Raw genomic sequence first — 22,996 nt, forward strand, 5'->3', positions numbered from 1 at the left:
ATGGTGCTGAAGCCGCCATTCATCCGTTCTCTCCAGCGCTCGCTGGTGAGAAGGGATGAAAAATCTTTTTTTTTTTTGTTTTTATGTGTTTAAAATAAACTTTAGGGCATCCTCCCCCCTCCCACCCTCTGTGCGCCCGGCCGCCGGCATTAAAATACACACCCGCCTCCCTCGACGCTTGCTCTCCGCCCCGCAGCTTGTCCTGTATGAGCGGTCACGTGGTGCCACCCATTACAGTTGATGAATATGCGGCTCATATTCATCACTGTAATGGGCGTTTTTCATCCCTTCTCACCAGCGAGCGCTGGAGAGAACGGATGAATGGCGGCTTCAGCACCATACTGTAAGCGCTGTCTCCAGCACGGCACACGGACTGCACACGGAAAACATCCGTGTGCGTTACGTGTTTTACACGGACCCATTGACTTTAATGGGTCCGTGTAATACGTGCGCTCCCACGAACACTGACATGTCTCCGTGTTTGGCACACGGAGACATGGTCCGCAAAAAATCAATGACATCTGCACAGATGCATTGATTTCAATGTGTCTACGTGTGTCAGTGGCTCCGGTACGTGAGGAAACTGTCACCTCACGTACCGGAGCCACTGACGTGTGAAACCGGCCTTAGACAGGAGCGTAATCATGCTCCTGCAGTGTGTAACACTGAGTTCCTATGAGAAAGGTCACAGGGGTTCATAGCTGATGAATCCTGGTGACCTCACTTACAGCACTGCTCGCTGCATGAGAAAGTTTTTGATGTGCCCTTTTCCTCAAGAGCAAAGTTGGTTGAACCCACTGCAATTGTCAGAACCCGATACCTATGTTATATTAGAGGGATCAGGCACATTGAATTTCAACATGAGCAACCATTTTTTTTTTTAGTAGGATAAGCTGCCAACAGTGGTTTCTGGCAGCATGCCTTAGACAAAGCCAAGGAGGTCAAACTCAAGTTGGGCAAGTGTGCAACAAACACATCTCTGGACTGAGTTCTGGACTAGCACATTACTCTACTTCTTACTGTGCTCATTCATTGGAATCATGCAAGTTCAATAAATGCATTGGGGCATTGTGTCTTTTGATTAGCGGTGTTTCACTACTGGAGCCTTTTTTTGTCTTTTTCCTACCATTAGATTAGTGGGAAGTGAGATCGGCTATCCAGAACTTGGTTATGGGATTTAGAGAAACCTCCGTACTAGCTTCTGACATAGCTAATAGTCCCTGCGTCGGTGCAATGTATATATTAAATTACGAATTGACTCTAAGTGTTAACATACGCCTTTCTTTACACCTGTTGTGGCTATTTAATTATTTTGGGACTCTTAGGTTTTTAACTTCTTTTTGGTTAGTTTCTCACAGCTTATCCCAAGTTCAGCATGCACAATTATGTGATGTTTTTGGTCTGGAACGGGGCCAATATCCATGGCCCCTTCCCAGGCTATTAATATCAGCCTAGCCTTTGCTGGTTATTAAATATAGGGGGAGTCTAAGTCATTTTTCTGGGGGTCCCCCATTTTAATAACCAGGAGAGGCTAAGTATACCAGCTGTCAGATGATATTAAAAGCCAGGGAAGCTACATGGGTATTAACCCTTTCCTAGGCTATAAAAATCTGCCACGGTTGTCAGCTCTCCCTCTGCTGGTTATGAAAATTATGCGAGAGCCCATGCCATTTTTTGCAGAAAAATAATCATTTATTACAGTAAGCTGCACACGCACTGTACTAATTATATATGTGGCTGACATCTTTATAGCTGTCTATTCTAGGTGTATATATCTATTCTATCTATTCTGTCAGGACACACTGTGATTAAACAGTATGAAGCAGAAGAAATGTCGGGTTTTTAAGGATATGTGTGTGTAAAAATTGGACGGCACTCGCATAGTCTGAGTGACATACAATTTTTTTTCCCACACCCATTGACTTGCATTGGCAAGTCTCATCCAATATAAAGAGGACAATCGAAGCATGATGCGATTTTTTTCTCAGTCCGAATTCAGCTAAGAAAAGAAATTGCAGACGAGCTGTAATGCATAGATTAGCGCTAGTCAGACTGCAATCCGATTTTTTATCAAATTGCTCGTCTGTTTTTCTTGCAGATGAGTATGAGCCTTAAAGGGAACCTGTCACCTGAATTTGGCGGGACCAGTTTTGGGTCATATGGGCGGGGTTTTCGGGTGTTTGACTCACCCTTTCCTTACCTGCTGGCTGCATGCTGGCCGCAATATTGGATTGAAGTTCATTCTCTGTCCTCTGGAGTACACGCCAGCGCAAGGCAATATTGCGCGCTTCCATCAGGTCAACGCGATGCGATCGCGATGTCTTGATGGTCTCCATGGAGACCCCCCGGCTGCAAGATGGTCGCGGGGTCCTTCAGAGAAGGCGCCTTTCGCAGTGCCTGCAGAAAGCAGGACCTGAGACGCCTCCTTCCCTGCCTGTCAGAAGCTGCTCCGATGCTCTGCAGTGCAGAAGCATTACAAGGTATCAGATCTGCGGTCTAACAATGTACAGTGTTGTCCCAGGATAGGACAATGTAAAAAAAAAATTGTGTAAAAATGTTTTAAAAAAATCCCCAAATAAAGAAACAAATATTTTTCCAATAAATACATTTATTTGTGTAAATAAAAATATACACAATAAAAGTACACATATTTGGTATCGCCGCATCCGTAGCGTCCCGCTCTATAAAACTGTTCCACTAGTTAACCCCTTCAGCGAACAGCGCAAAAACAAATAATAAAAAACGAGGCAAAAAACAATGTTTTATCATCATACCACCAAACAAAAATTGCAATAAAACCCGATCAACAAGACGAATGTAGATAAAAATGATACAGCTGAAAACGTTATCTTGTCCCACAAAAAAAGATGCTATTATACAGCTCTATCAGCAGAAAAATAAAGTCTTAGCTCTCGGAATAAAGCGATGCAAAAATGATAATTTTTTCTATATAATAGTTTTTATTGTGTAAAAGCGCTAAAACATAAAAAAACTGAATGCACTACCCAGGTTAATACGATTAATCCCCAATCCCCACAGTTTTAAGCCTGCCCTAAAAACGCATTTGTTCAGACTGGCCTACCGCCTCAACGCATTAACCTAACGATCCCTGTGTGGCCTATTAAAAATAGAAAAAAAAACAAACACATAATCAGGTTCCTTGCATCGTTTTCTCATACACTTTATGCAGTTAATCGCCTCTGTGTCTGTACTGCTACATACTTAGGCTTGTTAACTGGTTCATGCAGCTTTACATGAACACCCGAGCCTTACACTATGGCTGGTCCAAATAACTAAAGCAATTGTTACCGTCCACCTCTCGTGTCTCCCCTTTTCCTCATAGTTTGTAAGCTTGCAAGCAGGGCCCTCATTCCTCCTGGTATCTGTTTTGAACTGTGATTTCTGTTATGCTGCAATGTCTATTGTCTGTACAAGTCCCCTCTATAAGTTGTAAAGCGCTGCGGAATATGTTGGCGCTATATAAATAAAAATTATTATTATTATTATTATTATTAAAAAACTATATAAATTGGGTATCGCTGTAATCGTACTGACCCGAAGAATAAAGATGCCTTACCAATTTTACCACACGTGGAAAAGTATAGAAAACAAAACAAAAAGCAATCCCTGAATTGCTGTTTTTTGTTCATTCTGTCTCCCAAAAATCGTAATAGAAAGTGATCAAAAAAGTCACGTGCCCGAAAATGGTACCAATAAAAACATCTGCTCGTCCCGCAAAATACAAGCCATAACATATGGAAAAATTATAGCTCTCAAAATGTGGTGATGCAAAAACTAGTTTTCACAATAAAATGCGTCTTTTGTTTTGTGACAGCAGCCAAACATAAAAGCCAGATATAAATCTGATATCGCTGTAATCGTACCGACCCGAAGAATAAAGTCACCATATCAATTATAACGAACCAGGAACGGCGTAAAAAATAAATAAAACTAATTCTTCACATGCTGTTGATTTTTTTCATTCTTCCTCCCAAAGATCGCAGTAAGGCTCGGAGCACATTTATCCTGCGCTCTACACTGAGCGCTTAGCGGTTTCCGTGTAAATCTCTGAAATAAGTGATTCAGACAGAACCCCTGGTGGAAGATTCCCTATAATGAGGCAGATGGAGGCACTGTTGAAGCCATAGGACCTGTGATCCGGCGGTGTCCATCTTTTTAGGATCGCATAAAAGTGTTGTCGGTCACAGTTTTGTGCACTCTGAATAACTCTGCTGCTTCATTATAATGAATGGATCCATTGGGGATTTCATCGGTCACGTCACTCGGAGATTTAGATGGAAACCCCGATGTAAGTGCTCCGCGTAGAGTGCCGGATAAATATGATCATAAATGTTATGTAAAATGTTCCCAATAAAAGGTTCAACTTAATCCACAAACAATGCAAGCCCTCACTCAGGTCCGTCATCTGTTAATGGAAATATAGGGGCTTCCATGATAGTGGTAGCACAAAGGCTCTGGAAAAGCAAAATCCACTGCTGCTTGTTTCTGGAAAACACCCTTGGAGTCAAAATCGTCACTACATCCAGGCTCGGACTGGAACGGTGGGCCCCTGTGCAGATCCGGGTCCCCAACCCCACTGTATAGGCATTACTTAGCATAATTCACTTGATTCACTCTGTACAGAAAATAGCAGCATCTCATCATTCATTAACCAAACTACACTGTTTATTAGTATATAGAGATAAAGATAAATTTGTGTGTGAACGAGGGAAGTGTAATATTTGTATGCAGGTGAAAATTGGGCCTCCCCCCTAAAGTAAATATTACTGGTGGGCCCTTAGCACCCCAGTCCGACACTGACTACCTCTTTAGCTATAATTTCCAAAATGGGGTCACTTGAGGGGGGATTCTGCTTTTCTAGCACTTAGGGGCTCTTTATATGGAATCCACAAACTATTCTAGGAAAATCTGCGTTCCAGGAGGCAAATAGTGTTCCGTCCCACCCGAGTCACTCTGTATGGCTAAGTAGTATTGTACAGCCACATATGAGGTATTGCCACGTTCAATAGAAATTGCGGGACAAATTTTAGTGCCATTTTTACCCATTTCCCAGTATGAAAATGTAAAACTTGGGGCTAACACAATCTTGGTGGTAAAAATGCGTTCCAGGAGGCAAATAGTGTTCCGTCCCACCCGAGTCACTCTGTATGGCTAAGCAGTATTGTACAGCCACATATGAGGTATTGCCACGTTCAATAGAAATTGCGGGACAAATTTTAGTGCCATTTTTACCCATTTCCCAGTATGAAAATGTAAAACTTGGGGCTAACACAATCTTGGTGGTAAAAATGTAAATTATTTTATCTTCACTGCTCAATGGTAAAAAAGTTTGTGACAAACCTGTGGTGTCAATTGTAGGGATTTCACTCACTCAGGTGCGACGGCTGACACTTAGGAGGCAGGTTCCAACAAAAGTTCAAAGGTTTATTGCTTCATAAACCAGTTTAGCATAAACAGGAAAAACAAATAGCCTTTAACTCAGGCAAAAGGGAAAAAACAAGTGTCCATTCCTTCAGGCTCAGTGCTGGAGCCTTAACACACTGGAGGCTAGCACCTCCACACATATCCCCTGTGTTAAACATTAGCCTGTCTTATATAGAGCTAACCACACCCAGTAACCCATCACACGATTAGCCATGTGGTCTGACATCACCACAGGTCCTGACAGACATATAGGTAGCTATGGTTACATCACAGCGGCAAGCCATCTATGCGACACATATCTCCCATCGATTAGACACCCTTTAGCCACGCTACATACCTCCCCCCTCTGCCTACAGCCGTGGGGCTTGGCACTTTCCCCCACTAGACAAAGGATTCTTGACAGGGCATCAGCATTACCGTGCAGCTTTCCGGCCCTATGTTCCACATGGAAACAGAAGTCCTGCAGGGCTAAGAACCAACGGGTGACCCTAGCATTTCTACCCTTCGTTTCCCTCATCCACCTAAGTGGGGCATGGTCGGATATCAATCTAAATTTACGTCCCAGCAGATAGTACCGTAATGTGTCCACCGCCCATTTTATGGCCAAGCACTCCTTCTCAACGACTGAGTAGTTCTTTTCAGACGAGAACAACTTCCTACTCAGATAGAGGACAGGATGCTCCTCCCCATGTAGCTCTTGGGAAAGGACTGCTCCCACCCCGACATCTGAGGCATCTGTCTGAAGAATAAACTCTTTTTTGAAGTTTGGGGCCATCAGAACGGGTTGCTTACACAAAGCCTCTTTCATTTCTTGGAAGGCTGACTCTGTTTCTTCGGACCACTTAACCATTACTGATTTTGTCCCTTTTAGCAGGTCAGTCAGAGGCGCAGCCATCGTGGCGAAGTTTGGGATGAACCTCCTGTAATATCCCACGATTTCCAGGAAGGCTTTAACTTGCTTCTTGGAAACTGGTTTTGGCCATGTTTGAATTGCCTTCACTTTACTGATTTGGGGTTTTATTTCTCCACGACCCACTATGTATCCAAGGTACTTAGCTTCTTCTTTACCCAAGGCACACTTCTTCGGGTTTATTGTAAATCCGGCCTCTCTTATAGCATCAAACACCGCTTGGACCTTTTCCAGATGACTCTCCCAGTCCGGGCTAAAGATGACGATATCATCCAGGTACGCAGCAGCATATGCCTTATGGGGTGCAAGGATTCTATCCATAGCCCTCTAGAAGGTCGCCGGAGCTCCCTGTAGGCCAAACGGCATCCGGACATACTAGAAACATCCATCTGGTGTAGAAAACGCCGTCTTCTCCTTGGCTTCCTGTGCCATGGGGATCTGCCAATACCCCTTCGTCAAATCCAAGGTGGTTATGTACCTGGCGGGCCCAAGCCTTTCGATGAGCTCATCAACGCGGGGCATGGGATAAGCGTCAAACTTGGAGACCTCATTCAACTTCCGATAGTCGTTGCAAAACCTCCACTCTCCATCAGGTTTTGGGACCAGGACAATTGGGCTCGACCAACCGCTCTTGGATTCCTCAATGACTCCAAGCTTCAACATACGCTCCACTTCCTTGGAGATAACTTCTCGACGAGCCTCAGGAATACGATAGGGCTTCACGTTCACCCGCACATGTGGCTCTGTTAGGACCTCGTGCGCTATGACCTTCGTGTGTCCTGGCAACTCTGAAAACAGGTCCCTGTTTTTCTGGAGTAACTCTCGGCACTGTTGTTTCTGGGTCTTCGATAGCGTCTCCGCTATAGTAACCGCTCCAACCTCACCTTCTGGGTTGCTTAACAACGATGGAGTTACTGTCGGCTCTCTATCTTGCCACGGCTTGATGAGGTTGACATGGTACACTTGGAATGGTTTCCGTCTTCCTGGTTGGTGAATTTTATAATTTACTTCACCAAGTTTCTCGACAACCTCATATGGCCCTCCCTTGCCATTTGGCCAAGAACTTGCTTTCCACCGTCGGAACTAACACAAGAACTCGGTCTCCCGGATTGAACTGCCTCACTCTTGCAGACCGGTTGTAGATTCTGGCCTGAGCTTCTTGTGCCTGGAGGAGGTGTTCTTTCACGATAGGCATCACCTTTGCAATCCTCTGCTGCATCAGGGCCACATGCTCAATGACGCTTCTGTGGGGCGTGGCTTCGGCTTCCCAGGTTTCCTTGGCTACATCCAGGAGTCCTCGCGGATGTCGGCCATATAGAAGCTCAAACGGTGAGAACCCTGTGGAGGCCTGTGGAACTTCACGAAAGGAAAACATCAGATAGGGTAAGAGACAATCCCAGTCTCTACCGTCTTTCTCTATAGCTTTTCTCAGCATGCTCTTCAGTGTCTTGTTAAATCTCTCAACAAGACCATCTGACTGGGGATGGTACACCGAGGTCCTCAACTGGGAGATTTTCAGGGCTTTGCATAACTCCCTCATCACCTTGCTCATGAAAGGTGTCCCCTGGTCAGTCAGGATCTCCTTCGGCAGACCTGTCCGGGAAAAGACATGGACCAACTCGCGGCTATACTCTTCGAGGAAGAATTTCTCAAGGGAATTGCCTCAGGATAGCGTGTGGCATAGTCCAGGATGACTAATATATACTGATGGCCCCGGGCTGATTTAACTAAGGGACCAACCAAGTCCATGGCAATTCTCTCGAACGGTACCTCAATAATGGGCAGTGGCACAAGGGGGTTCCAGAAATGAGGAGTGGGAGCAGTTAGCTGACATGTAGGGCAGGACCTGCAATAGTTCACTATTTCTCGGTGACACCCAGGCCAATAGAATCTCTGCACAACCCGTTCCTGCGTTTTTTCCACCCCTAGGTGTCCACCCAAGATGTGTGAATGGGCCATGTCCAACACCTTCCGTCTATATGGACCCGGCACTACCAACTGCTCTACCAACTCCTAACTTATTTTCGTGACCCGGTACAACAACTCCCCACTCATCAGAAAATGGGGAAATCTTGTGTCTGCCCCCGGCTCAATAACTGTGACATTATTAAAGGCTTCCCTCAGAGTGGGGTCCCTATGTTGGGCAGTCCCAAAATTTTCACCGGTTACCTCTAACTCCATAGTGTCAGATGCAGGGGACACTTCCTCCTCATCCCCAACCAGCACACAAAAAGGAAACCTGTCTGTCTCTGGGTGTGGTGACACCCTTCCAGGGTTCACTGGTTCCCTACTCTTGCTAGGGAGCTCAGAACCTTTTCCCCACAAATCCCAAAACAGACAGAAATCCCGGCCAATAATTATAGGGTGCAACAAGTCCTGCACGACGCCGACTAGGTGGGACTCAGTGCCACATGCCGTTTCAATGTCCACCCTGGGCAACCCAAGTCTGTATGGACCTCGGGAGGGAATGCACAAACCGATCCATCATCACTCGTTCCACCATCTGTGCAGGTGTACATAACTCTGGCTGCAGCCATTTCTGGACCAGGTGCAACAGGTCAAACATTTGGGAGCGAGGCGGTCTGTCCCGGTGATAGGCCCAGCAGTGAACTCGCTGTGCCCTAACAGTCAGTGTCACCCCCAAACGTGCGAGAATCTCGACTTTCAATTTGTGATACTCTTTGGCATCCTGCAAGGTCAAATCATAGTACGCCTTCTGGGGTTCTCCCGTCAGGTATGGCGCCAGTACCTCTGCCCACTGCTCTGGCGGGAGTTTTTCCCTCTCAGCGACCCTCTCAAACACCGTCAGGAAGGCCTCAACATCATCCCCGGGGGTCATTTTCTGTAATGCGCGTCTTACCGTCTTCCGGACGTGGGTGTCATCAGCCAAACCTGGGGTTGGGGCGCTCGTCTTGCCCTGGATGGCGGTTGCCAGAAGCTGCATCTGCTGCCGTTGCTCCTGCTGACTCTGCCGTTGCTCCTGCTGGCTCTGTTGTATCTGCTGCATCAACAGCTTGTTGGTCTCTTGCTGGTTCTGTTGCAACTGCTGCATAAACAGCCTGTTAGCCTCTTGCTGCTGTGACTGCGACTGGACCAAGTGTTTCAGCAGGTCCTCCATTTTCCCCGGCAATGCTTGCTGGCTTACAGCCGACTTGACCCAGGACATCCAAAAAAATAGACTTACGTCTCCACTGGGAATGCTGCCCGCACGTCTACCACCAATTGTAGGGATTTGACTCACTCAGGTGCGACGGCTGACACTTAGGAGGCAGGTTCCAACAAAAGTTCAAAGGTTTATTGCTTCATAAACCAGTTTAGCATAAACAGGAGAAACAAATAGCCTTTAACTCAGGCAAAAGGGAAAAAACAAGTGTCCATTCCTTCAGGCTCAGTGCTGGAGCCTTAACACACTGGAGGCTAGCACCTCCACACATATCCCGTGTTAAACATTACCCTGTCTTATATAGAGCTAACCACACCCAGTAACCCATCACATGATTAGCCATGTGGTCTGACATCACCACAGGTCCTGACAGACATATAGGTAGCTATGGTTACATCACAGCGGCAAGCCATCTATGCAACACATGTCTCCCGTCGATTAGACACCCTTTAGCCACGCTACACAATATAATCACTGCACCCCTAGATGAATTCATTGGGAGGTTTAGTTAGTAAAATGGGGTCACTTATGGGGGGTTCTGCTGTGTTATCACCTCACGGGCTTTGTCAATGTAACATGGCACCCTCAAACAAGTGCAGCAAAATCTACACTGTAATATGGCGTTTCTTTCCTTCTGAGCTTTGCACTGTGCTTCAAAAAGTAGTTTTTGATGACATATGGGATATTGGCGTACTCAGGAGACATAGCACAACAAATTTTGGGGTCCATTTTCTTCTCTTACCCTTGTGAAAATACAACATTTGGAGCTAAAAAAGATTTTTGCAGGATAAATTAGATTTTGTTTTAATTTTCACGGCTCTACGTTGTGTATTGAGCACCTTGAACAGATGCTTCACAGAAATTTACATCTAGATAAGCTCCCTAGGGGTCTAGTTTCCAAAATGGTGTCACTTGTGGGGGGTTTCCACTGTTTAGGCACATCAGGGGCTCTCCAAACACGACATGGCATCCGCTAATTATTCCAGCAAATTTTACATTCAAAAAGTGAAATGGCACTCCTTCCCTACATTTGGGGTATCGGCATGCTCAGGAGAAATTGCAAACTGTATAGTCCATTTTCTCCTGTTACCCTTGCGAAAGTACAAAAAATTAGGTCTAAAGGAAATTTTTTGTGAAAAAAAAAATGTTTGTAAATGTTTATTTTTCCCTTTCCACATTCCAAAAATTCCTGTGAAGCACCTAAACTGTTAATAAACTTCTTGAACGTGTACCTTGAGGGGTGCAGTTTTTAGAATGGTGTCATTTTTGGGGTATTTTCTGTCATATAGGCCCCTCAAAGTCACTTCAAATGTGAGGCGGTTCCTAAACAAATGGTTTTGCAAATTTTGCTGTAAAAACGAGAAATCACTGGTCAACTTTTAACCCTTATAACTTCCTAAAAAAAAAATTAATGTTTAAAAAATTGTGCTCCTGTAAAGTAGACATGTGGGAAATGCATTAAAGCAAACCTGTCAGCAGTTTTGGCCGATATAAGATAAGGCCACCGCCCTCCAGGGCTGATATACAGGATTCTATAATGCTGTAGATAAGCCCCCGATCCAACCTGAAAGATAAGAAAAATAAGTTTTAATATACTCACCCGGGAGGGTGGTCCGGTCTGATGGGTGTCGCAGGTCCGGGTCTGACGCCTCCCATCTTCTTGTGATGCCGCCCTCTTGTTGCTTCATCGCTCCCCGGCGTCGCGCTCCAGCACAGGTGTACTTATCTGACCTACTGAGGGCAGAGGAAAGTCCTGCAGTGCGCAGGCGCTGGGCCTCTCTGATCTTTCTCAATAAGGCCAAGTATCAGGACAGAGCAACAGGTGACAAGACCCAGTCCCTATTACCTCAGTAAACCCAAGTATCAGAGGACAGGATTCTTTCTGTATTGCCCCAGGAAGCCCTAAGTAAGGGTAACTAAAATGGGCCTTCTTAACCAGACACTCCATTAGGCATTTAGTAACTCTTGTGAAACAAAATACAATTTTTCAATAGTATGTTTCTGTAACAGTTTGTGTATTGTGAGCTCGGTAATGAATTGCATTTCTGTTGCGCAAAAAGTCAATATTGAAAGTTGAATTTTGACCAAAAGCATATTAGGAATTCTTGGCACAACATTAGCAGGATTATTCATACATCCCTGTAGAGCCTCTTCACCTTGAGTGGGGTGACCAAATTCTGCTACGTGGATGTTATGTTAAAATGCAGCTGAATTAAATTAAGTGATAGGTAACTATATATTTATTATAGTGATTTCACAAATCATCTGCACTCAGTACCTAATAAATCTACTTTGCAGTTTCTATTGCTACCTTCATTGAACTTCTATTACTAAAACATTTAATGATTTCTTCATTGCAATTAAGAGATGTTTCATCGTGTGTAAAAATAATGATTACCATATGTTTTCTGACCATAAGACGCACTTTTTTCCCTCCAAATTTGGAAGGAAAGTGTGGGTGCGTCTTATGTTCAGAATGTAGCATGTGGGGAGGAGGCAACGGCGGAGTGGGATCGCAGGAGGGAAGAAAATATCGCCGCTGCAGGATTATGGTGCTGGGGAAACCACATGGTCCTGATACTTAAAGTGAAATGAATATTCATTAGCCACTTACCTGCTCACCTGTCAGCACCGAGCAGTGAACGGGGAGCAGCAAATGAATATTCCTTCACTCAAACAGCGGACACACATGGTTTCCCCAGTGCCGGATTTCTGCAGCAGCTGGGGAGATCTGTGTCCAGTGGAGGAGGGGGCAGGAGCACACAGGAGGGAAGGATGCCGCATACCTGACAGCGCTGATGCAATGCTGAAGGCTCTGTGGAGGACCTGTGTGAGGTCATGAAGAGGGCGGGCTGGAGCATCACATGACCGCACAAAGCCCTGCCTCTTCATGATGACATCACGGGTCCTGCAGACACCTCACTACAAACAGTGCAGCTTCCTCTTACATGATCTGTGGTGAGGTCAAAATAGGGAGGGCACTGTGTGGTCATGGCCTGCTGCAGGACCTGCACTGACCACAGCCTGTACAAGAAAGAATTTATTAAAAGGTTAGTAATTACAGCACATAAAAAGCACTCTGCCACTCCTGTCGTGAACTATGACTCCCAGCATACCACAGGATTTGCAGGACTTGCTGGGAAATATAGTTCTCCCATGAGATCGTAAAGCAGCACTCCAGTGTTATATTTTAGTGCTGGAGTGGTGCTTTAAATATAAGCCTTGTGCCCTCACTCTTATACTCACCCTCCAGTGTCTTCATATAGTACTTTACAGACACCACACTGGTCCTGCAGCACCATCTTCTACCCGTAGCTTCCAACATAGTAACATACTATTATATAAAATAACACCACATATAATAGTATGTTATTTATGTTATTAAATTCTGGGTGCGTCTTATAGTCCGCTGCGTCTTATAGTCCGAAAAATACGGTAATCCCAGCACACCTGTACCCGGATTAGTCAGTCAGTGCCATCACTCATCTCAGCAGGGCGTTGGTATCACGCCCACAGCATCATCATGGACAAACCAGCGAAAGCATGAAGGAAGGAGAAGAGGAATACCTCATCCTCCTCCCTCCTCATTTTCTCAATTTTGTCTTTATCTGCACAACAGCGGTTTTCCACATTATTTTTTTAAATTGATTTTTTTATTTGAATAGTCTCTGTAGTCTGACCACTTTCTGACAAGCTACGGTAAATACGGAACTGTACAAATCGCTCTTCTTTTGTACAATCCAGCTTAGCTCAGCTCACACTCATTCACAAAGTGTTAGAACAATAACTGATAATTGATAAATATGGAGAAAATCATAATCAATGTAGCTGGTCTCATTCAAGAAATTTCCCAACTTAGAAGCATCTGTCCCTCATCGGGAAAAGATGTGTTCAATAAGATACCAGTTGCTGGCATAATAGAGCATTTACCGTTCTTCAAGTTCAGATCTTAAAACTTTCTTAGAAATTACTCCATGAGCCTAATGAATAATTAATGTACTTTAAGAAAGGAGTACTCACTGCTTGCTGTATAGCTGAGCTCTCCGACCTGTGGAAGTACATCAGCATCTTGGATGATTTGTAAAACACCTACAGTACGGACAGCGGCATCCATTCCTACTGAACTCTCATTCACCGTGACGTCACTGGCTCCTGTTATTTGATTGGTTGGTGGTCCTACCGAACCATCAAAGTCTGAAGTGATGTCATCTAAGCAATCTGCATTTGGCTGTTAGGAAAAATATATAAGACGTTAGTTTCAAAATCTAATATAGGCTATATTTCGAGGGTTATTCCCATCTTCATAAGTGGATATTGTAAGATAGTGCTTAGTAAAGACAAGTTATTTAAAAAAAAATATTTTTATAAGACAAATTATTTTGAAATTTACCGCTTATTAAAATTTTCAATCGTTTTTGATATTTTAAAATATTTATTTTGTTTACAGCTCGTTACATTGGAGATAGACCACCAATGCTAAACGACAGAACATGTGCAGTACTTACATGCTGCTTTCTAGTGAGCTTATAAGCAATGTTTTAAAGCTGACCAGGATCAAGGGAGTGACCCCATACTTTTTAATCCAAGCTAGAATCAGGGTAGTTCTTACAAGCTAGATTGCAAGGGTGGTCAGTCTCCTAGGCAACGAGCTATAAAGAAAAGTGACCGAGCCAATTTTGACAATTCTGACCACTGTCACTTTATGTTGTTATAACTCTGGAACGCTTCAACGGATCCCACTGATTCTGAGAACGTTTCTTTGTGACACATTGTAGTTCATGTTAGTGGTAAAATTTCTTCGATATGACTTGCGTTTATTTATGAAAAAAACGGAAATTTGGCAAAAATGTTGACAATTTTGCAATTTTAAAACTTTTAATTTTTGTGCCCTTAAATCAGAGAGTGGTGTCACACAAAATAGTTAACAAATAACATTTCCCACATGTCTACTTTACATCAGCACAATTTTGGAAACATTATTTTTTGTTAGGAAGTTAGAAGGGTTAAAAGTTGACCAGGGATTTCTCATTTTTCCAAGAAAATTTACAAAACCAATTTTTTTTTAGGAACCACCTCACATTTTAAGTGACTTTGGGGGGTCAATATAACAGAAAATACCCAAAGGTGACACCATTCTAAAAACTGCACCCCTCAAGGTGCGCAAAACCACATTCAAGAACTTTATTAACCCTTCAGGTGCCTCACGAGAACCAAAGCATGATGTGGAAGGAAAAAATGAACATTTTACTTTTTTCACAAAATATTTACTTTGGAACCAAACTTTTTTATTTTCACAAGGGTATCAGGAGAAAATGGACCAAAAAATTTGTTGTGTAATTTCTCCTTAGTACGCGGATACCCCATAAGTCAGGGAAAGCCACTGTTTGGGCACATGGCAGGGCTCAGAAGGGAGGGAGCACTATTTGACTTTTTGAATGCAAAACTGGCTGGAGTCAATTGTGGGCGCCATGTCGCGTTTGGAGATCCCCTGATGTACCTAAACAGTGGAAATCCCCCATTTTTTAAATTCAATCCTAACACAGACCTAACCCCAACCCTAACCCTAATCCCAACCCTAAACCCAACAACACAAACCTATTCCCAACACAACCCTAACCCCAAGAAGCGGCGCTGAGGAATAAGTACCCTTAACTACAGCCGTTAAAAGGCGTATCGGCAGTCGGTAAGGGGTTAATATTTCAAAAAAGGCTGCAAAGTTTACTAAGCAGTAAATTACAAAAGTGTTTATTTTTACAACTGACAATATCCATGTATGAAGATGGGAATAATCCTTTAACATAATTGTATTGTAATATCAGTGATACTATCCTTCATGTCTTTCAGGTTCAAATTCATGAAATTAAATGGCAACCTGTAAGAATGTAAACCGCAACCAAAAAATGATCAACAAGGAACACATATGTCTGTGCTAGGTAGACACCAAATAATATTTAAATAGGATGTTGTGTAGGGTGAAAGAGCAAATGCAAAACTGCAAAATCACAGCGTGTGCAATTTTAGGTGCTCCATATACACTCTCACAGAGACTACGATATCACAGAGAGATCACCCTGAAGAAGGGGAGAGGCACTTGGGTTTTTAATGTTCCTGTCACTGACATGAACAGGAAAAAATAAATCGTTCCTTAGGGACATTCTTTGTGCAACTGATCAACTCTCTTTGCAGTGATAAATCTGTGCCACATTATGTAAGCAAGAAATGCTGTCACTTTGTCATTGAAATGTTTGTTATCAACCACAACCATGAACAGCTATGTTATAGAAACAAAACTGTGACCTCGTCTCCCAATACTTACCTGCATGCAACCTCCGATCCTCCCAAGCTCTCCTTCTCTACTCCCCTTTTCCCACAATCACATACAAGATTTCTCCCGTGCATCACCCCTACTCTGGAACTCTCTACCCCAACATACAGGGGGGAAAAAGTATTTAGTCAGCCACCAGGTGTGCAAGTTCTCCCACTTAAACAGATGAGAGAGGCCTGTAATTGACATCATAGGTAGACCACAACTACGAGAGTCAAAATGAGAAAACAAATTCGCAAAATCAGACAAGATGATTTTCTGGACTTGTTTTCTCATTTTGACTCTCATAGTTGTGGTCTACCTATGATGTCAATTACAGGCCTCTCTCATCTGTTTAAGTGGGAGAACTTGCACAACTGGTGGCTGACTAAATACTTTTTCCCCACTGTATCAGACTCTCGCCTACCATGGAAACCTTCAAAAGGAATCTGAAGGCCTACCTCTTCCGACAAGCCTACAACCTGCAGTAACCATCAAACCACTGCACAACCAGCTCTCCCCTCACCTACTGTATCCTCACCCATCCCTTGTAGACTGTGAGCCCTCGCGGGAAGGGTCCTCTCTCCTTCTGTACCAGTCGGTGACTTGTATTGTTCATGATCATTGTCCTGTTTCTTATTATGTATACCCATATTCACATGTAAGGTGCAATGGAATAAATGGTGCAATAATAATAAATAATAATACTGATTAGAGGGATGACAAGATCGCCTACATGATACCCATTATTTCTATAGTGATACTATTTTAGGCCAACACATACTGACTTGGGCCTATCACAGGTCTATGGTACTGAACTATAGAATAATATTTCTCTATCACATGGCGATATGAGTCTGTCGAGTCAGGGTCCCTTCTAGTCATTGGTAAGTGGGCATGCACATTTTTGATAAAGCATGTACACCAATTACTTCACGTATATATGTATAATTCATGCAATCATTAATTGTAGAACGATGCTATATAGTGTTTGTATACAGATTTCTCTCTAAATGTTAGTTATGAAACTATTACGTATTTATTCAGTGCCCGACTGATCAACCACATGCTGAAGCCTTAGGGTAAAAGAATTGAGTTACACAATGGAGATGTCATACACTGCTTCATTGTGCTACAAGGACTGCCCTGGTTTACAAACTGTAAAGATATGTCATGCCACCACTTAGCTGACAGGTGGGTCAGAGTTAAGACCCTTTACGTGGTCTGATAATTGGCATGTAAACACGTCAGCAATCAGCTGATGAATGAGCAAAACACTTGTCAGCTGGCTGAATGGATTGTTCATACAGGTCTGAAAATCACTGTTGATCTGCTCGGATAAAGAAAAAGGCAAAAACAAGGCTACAACAAGAACATACTTACAATGTAGTTTTACCACAAGACCCAGCATAGATGATAAATGTCAGATAGCTGGGTTTCTCCAGGGGTGGGACCCCCAGCGATCAGACATTAATTATTACTTAGCATGTGTGCGTATAGGTGATAAATGACTTTTTTCATCACTCTCTCTATCTGTCAAGAAATGACTTATGATGGGAGATATATCACCAATGTGCAGCAACCAATACATTCCCGATGTCCTACAGTCTTACCGGTATACCCAGGGCTTTCAGAATGTTCATTTTACACATTGGACACGTGCGGTGATCTAATAACCAAGGGTCCACGCAGGATTTATGGAACAGATGTCTGCAAAAAATGAACAGATAGTAAAATATAAAACCACTACAGTATAAAGCGATGATATCATATAGACTGTCAGCACATGGATACTGTAAAACTGTTAGTGAGTCCTCAGAATTTTAACTGTGACCATAATGTTAGGATATTTACAACTTAGCTGCATAGTACAAGAATGGGATACGCATGCCTGAGGCCTTGTAGATAGGTCACTATTAGGCCGGGGTCATGTGTGACAATCGGGCCTATTATGCTAATGTCACTCGGATCAAACTCTGTCAGAGTGTCACTATAGTGTGATCTGATTCTCTCACATGAGAGAATCGTATAACTGGTGCCGAGGAGACGGAGAACTTAATTACTCCATCTTCTTGGACTGCACTCGGATGACATCCGAGGGCAGTTCGATGATTCACACGCACCCATAGACTTATACAAAATTAGAACAGTTAGAGTCACCCAATGATATAAATAATCCAAAATAATTTATTAACCAAAGTAACAATGATTACAAAAATCAATACTCATGTAGATAAAAATAAGCAAATAGATGTAACAAATGTAAATACAACAGAAGGACACAGGTAAAAGAATCCCAAAAGGACTCACTGATGTTAAAATCCGACCAAAAGGGTACAAGTTCATTGAACAACCATGCTTCAAAGTAAATGTGTATCCCTCAGCCCCTAAAGTGCAACAAATAGCATGGCCAATAAAAGACTAGTTCTCACCCATCTTGGTCGCCGTGAGTCAAGGGACAGGCAGCCCCTACGCGCGTTTTGCGTAGGCTTCTTCGGGGGGCCGTGACTTGTATAGGTGCGCACGGTCCAATTATATCGGATGCACCCGCAACATGCTGTGACTATTTTCTCAGCCCGAATCGGCATGAGAAAGAAATTGGCGATCTGTACTGCCCCATAGCATAACATTAGTCCGAGTGCTTTCCGATAAAATGCTGCATAGCTCCTGGCCATGTTATAAGCTTGTGTGAGCGAGCCCTTATGGTGGCTATACACATTAGATAGAACTACATGTTAATACTGATTAACCGTTAAATAAACCATGATTTTCCCCATAATAATAATATTAGCATATACCTCCAATTAGAAATGTAGTATAGGTTTTCTGATTCGCTATGTCTCTTTCCTCATGTGCAGGCATTGCAGGACCTTAGGTATCCATGGATACGACCACTGATACAATGACAGGGAGTTAGGCTACGTTCACATTAGCGGCGGGCGCAGCAGCGGCGGGCGCCGCAGCGGCGCCGCATGCGTCATGCGCCCCTATATTTAACATGGGGGCGCATGGACATGCGTCGCACTTGCGTTTTGCGCCGCATGCGGCGCTGCGGCGCCCGCGTCTGGGCGCAGAGGACGCAGCAAGTTGCATTTTTGCTGCGTCCAAATTCAATTAAAAAAAAGGACGCATGCGGCGCAAAACGCAGCGTTGTGCATGCGTTTTGCTGCGGTTTTGTTTGCGTTGTGCGCTGCGGCGCCGACGCTGCGGCACACAACGCAAATGTGAACGTAGCCTTAGCTAGTTGCTAGTGGTCATATCCATGGATACCTAAGGTCCTGCAATGCCTGCACATGAGGAAAGAGACATAGCGAATCAGAAAAACTATACTCCATTTCCAATTGGAGGCATTTAGTAATAATATTATTGTTATACCTATTACATATTGGGATAGAATCTTTTAGATGGGAGTACCCCTTAAAGGAAAACTTTATTTTATGCCTCATAAAAATGTTATCATTGTTGATGAAACAGTGCTCGCAGATTTCTAGTGGTGTCAGAAATGAGAGTGCGATAGCGATCATTGCTGCTCTTTAGAAGTACGGTATGTTTACAGCGGGATGTGGGATGCAAACTGCATTATAGCAATCATGGCGTATGGTGCGGACACAGTCTGACAAGCTGCCTTTCAACATCTAAGGGTATGTGCACATGTTGCGGATTTGGCTGCGGATCTGCAGCTGTTTTCCATGCGTTATACAGTACCATGTAAACCTATGGAAAACCAAATCTGCAGTGCACATTGCTCTGCTCGTAGAAACGATGTGGTTTATTTTCCGAAGATGTCAATTCTTTGTGCGGATTCCGCAGCGTTTTACACCTGCTCCATAATAGGAATCCGCAGGTGTAAAAACGCAGGCGAAATCCGCAGAAAATCCACAGGGAATCCGCAATGTGTGCACATACCCTAAACATTCACTGAAGTTCTGCCGCGGTTCACACTAGCCACAAAAAGATGGTGTGACACTTCAAATAAGACCACACGTCTCATAACATGCTTGTTTAACCATATGCATTCCTTAGAAGAAGCCAAAATCAATATATTAAGTATGGATTAGGTTTCCTACAATGCATCTAAACCTAGATTTGTGCATTCATTAACGTTAAAGGAGTTTTCTCTTACTTTTAAACTTATTGTGTCCTGTCCGGATGGAATGTGAAGGCTGCAGTCCATCACGGGCTGCTGACTGGCTGCAGAAATCACATGGCATTATTTATGAAAGGACACCGACAATGAAGTTCGTGTGGAGGACAGTAAAGGTTTATGTTTTTACTTTCCAACCCAAGGCCAATATACTGAACAAAAGTTTCACATTAGGGGAAAATCCCTCTAAGATCCCGGTGATACTATTCTCTCCATCCAGAACCAGGACCTGGTACTCAGTAGTTCAGTGATATGTCTGAGAAATAAAGTTACCACAGACGTTAGGTAGGGAGCTAAGGAGACGTAAGCTCTCCCATTCTTTTCTCACATAAAAAAACCCGTTGGCAACAGAAATCTAACGATGATCTATAAAATGGGCAGGCACAGGAGACACAGCACATGTATTCCCTGCTACTATTGGGTATAGCATTGCTGTAATCTTGGGCTGAGGCATAGAACTGATACACTTGGAAGCCACAGGTTTTGCAATGGCAATAAAAAATATCTTAATTTCACTCTTAAGTGGGGAGAAAGTAAGAAATAGAAATGAACTTAATTGAAAGGTGTCTCTAGAAAAGTTTTGCATGGCCTATAAGTCTCCTTACCCTGGCTTGTCACGCTCCATAAGGAGAACTGTTACCCCTTCAACCTCAGTCAGAGGCCTCTCATAAAGCAAAATCAGATCTCATGCGTACGAGTGCAGCTCCTATGGGGCAACTCCTATCATCCGTTGTTTTCTCGGCCGTATTATACATGCGAGAGAAATCACAGCATGCTGCGATTTGCACCGTATTACAGTAGACACTCGCGAATTAAAGTATATGGGTGCGAAAAAAACTCGCACACCACAAGGACCATCAGTGTGACTTGCGAGAAATACGCACCGGAGTCCTTTACAAAAGCCGGCAATTCAGGGCGCTGTACAGTAAAATCACACTGACTGGTTAGAATAGATAAAATAAATATATGCACATAGTATATGTAAATATATATATGCCATTGACACACACACACATATACACACATATATATATATATATATATATATATATATATATATATATATATATATATATATATATATATATATATATATATATATATATATACACAGTACAGACCAAAAGTTTGGACACACCTCATTTACAGATTTTTCTGTATTTTCATGACTATGAAAATTGTACATTCACACTGAAGCCATCAAAACTATGAATTAACACATGTGGAATTATATACATAACAAAAGAGTGTGAAACAACTGAAATTATGTCTTATCTTCTAGGTTCTTCAAAGTAGCCAACTTTTACTTTGATGACTGCATTGCACACTCTTGGCATTCTCTTGATGAGCTTCAAGAGGTAGTCACCGGGAATGGTCTTCCAACAATCTTGAAGGAGTTCCCAGAGATGCTTAGCACTTGTTGGCCCTTTTGCCTTCACTCTGCGGTCCAGCTCACCCCAAACCATCTCGATTGGGTTGAGGTCTGATGACTGTGGAGGCCAGGTCATCTGCTGTAGCACCCCATCACTCTCCTTATTTGTCAAATAGCCCTTACACAGCCTGGAGGTGTGTTTGGGGTCATTGTCCTGTTGAAAAATAAATGATGGTCCAACTAAACGCAAACCATATGGAATAGCATGCTGCTGCAAGATGCTGTGGTAGCCATGCTGGTTCAGTATGCCTTCAATTTTGAATAAATCCCCAACAGTGTCACCAGCAAAGCACCCCCACACCATCACACCTCCTCTTCCATGCTTCACGGTGGAAACCAGGCATGTAGAGTCCATCCGTTCACCTTTTCTGCGCCGCACAAAGACAGGGTGGTTGGAACCAAAGATCTCAAATTTGGACTCATCAGACCAAAGCACAGATTTCCACTGGTCTAATGTCCATTCATTGTGTTCTTTATCCCAAACAAGTCTCTTCTGCTTGTTGCCTGTCCTTAACAGTGGTTTCCTAGCAGCTATTTTACCATGAAGGCCTACTGCACAAAGTCTCCTCTTAACAGTTGTTGTAGAGATGTGTCTGCTGCTAGAACTCTGTGTGGCATTGACCTGGTCTCTAATCTGAGCTGCTGTTAACCTGCGAATTCTGAGGCTGGTGACTCGGATAAACTTATCCTCAGAAGCAGAGGTGACTCCTGGTCTTCCTTTCCTGGGGCGGTCCTCATGTGAGCCAGTTTCTTTGTTGCGCTTGATGGTTTTTGCCACTGCACTTGGGGACACTTTCAAAGTTTTCACAATTTTTCGGACTGACTGACCTTTATATCTTAAAGTAATGATGGCCACTCGTTTTTCTTTACTTAGCTGCTTTTTTCTTGCCATAATACAAATTCTAACAGTCTATTCAGTAGGACTATCAGCTGTGTATCCACCAGACTTCTGCACAACACAACTGATGGTCCCAACCCCATTTGTAAGGCAAGAAATCCCACTTATTAAACCTGACAGGGCACACCTGTGAATTAAAAAACCATTCCCGGTGACTACCTCTCGAAGCTCATCAAGAGAATGCTAAGAGTGTGCAAAGCAGTCATCAAAGCAAAAGGTGGCTACTTTGAAGAACCTAGAATATAAGACATATTTTCAGTTGTTTCACACTTTTTTGTTAAGTATATAATTCCACATGTGTTAATTCATAGTTTTGATGCCTTCAGTGTGAATGTACAATTTTCATAGTCATGAAAAAACTGAAAAATCTTCAAATGAGAAGATGTGTCCAAACTTTTGGTCTGTACCCCTTTTCTGGGGTGGCTGGGGGCAGATTTTTTTTAGCCGGGGGGGGGGGGGGGGGGGGTGGTAGGCAATAACCATGGCCCCACTTTAGGCTGTTAATATCTGCCCTCAGTCACTGGCTTTCCCTCTCTGGTGGAGAAAATTGTGTGGGAGCCCATGCCAGTTTTTTTCGTGAATTAATCATTTAATTTAACACCTACAGCTGCAAAATTTTATACACACCCTACTAACATGATTACTGAGGGACATATATATATAAATCTAACGGATATGCACTGGGTTAATGTATAAAAAC

General features: G+C 43.3%; 1 protein-coding gene across 1 annotated transcript in view; it reads right to left on the bottom strand.

Moving 5' to 3' along the window:
- RNF150 (ring finger protein 150) overlaps positions 1-22,996 on the bottom strand; it is a 211,494-nt gene that overhangs the window by 19,198 nt on the left and 169,300 nt on the right. Inside the window, exons 5-6 of the mRNA XM_077279239.1 lie at positions 17,436-17,532; positions 13,539-13,746 (exon numbers count right to left, since the gene is read on the bottom strand). Coding sequence (XP_077135354.1) covers positions 13,539-13,746; positions 17,436-17,532 — 305 coding nt within the window. The remainder of the gene's footprint in view (positions 1-13,538; positions 13,747-17,435; positions 17,533-22,996) is intronic.

Source organism: Ranitomeya variabilis, chromosome 1, assembly GCF_051348905.1.
Source record: "Ranitomeya variabilis isolate aRanVar5 chromosome 1, aRanVar5.hap1, whole genome shotgun sequence".
Lineage (NCBI taxonomy): Eukaryota > Metazoa > Chordata > Amphibia > Anura > Dendrobatidae > Ranitomeya > Ranitomeya variabilis.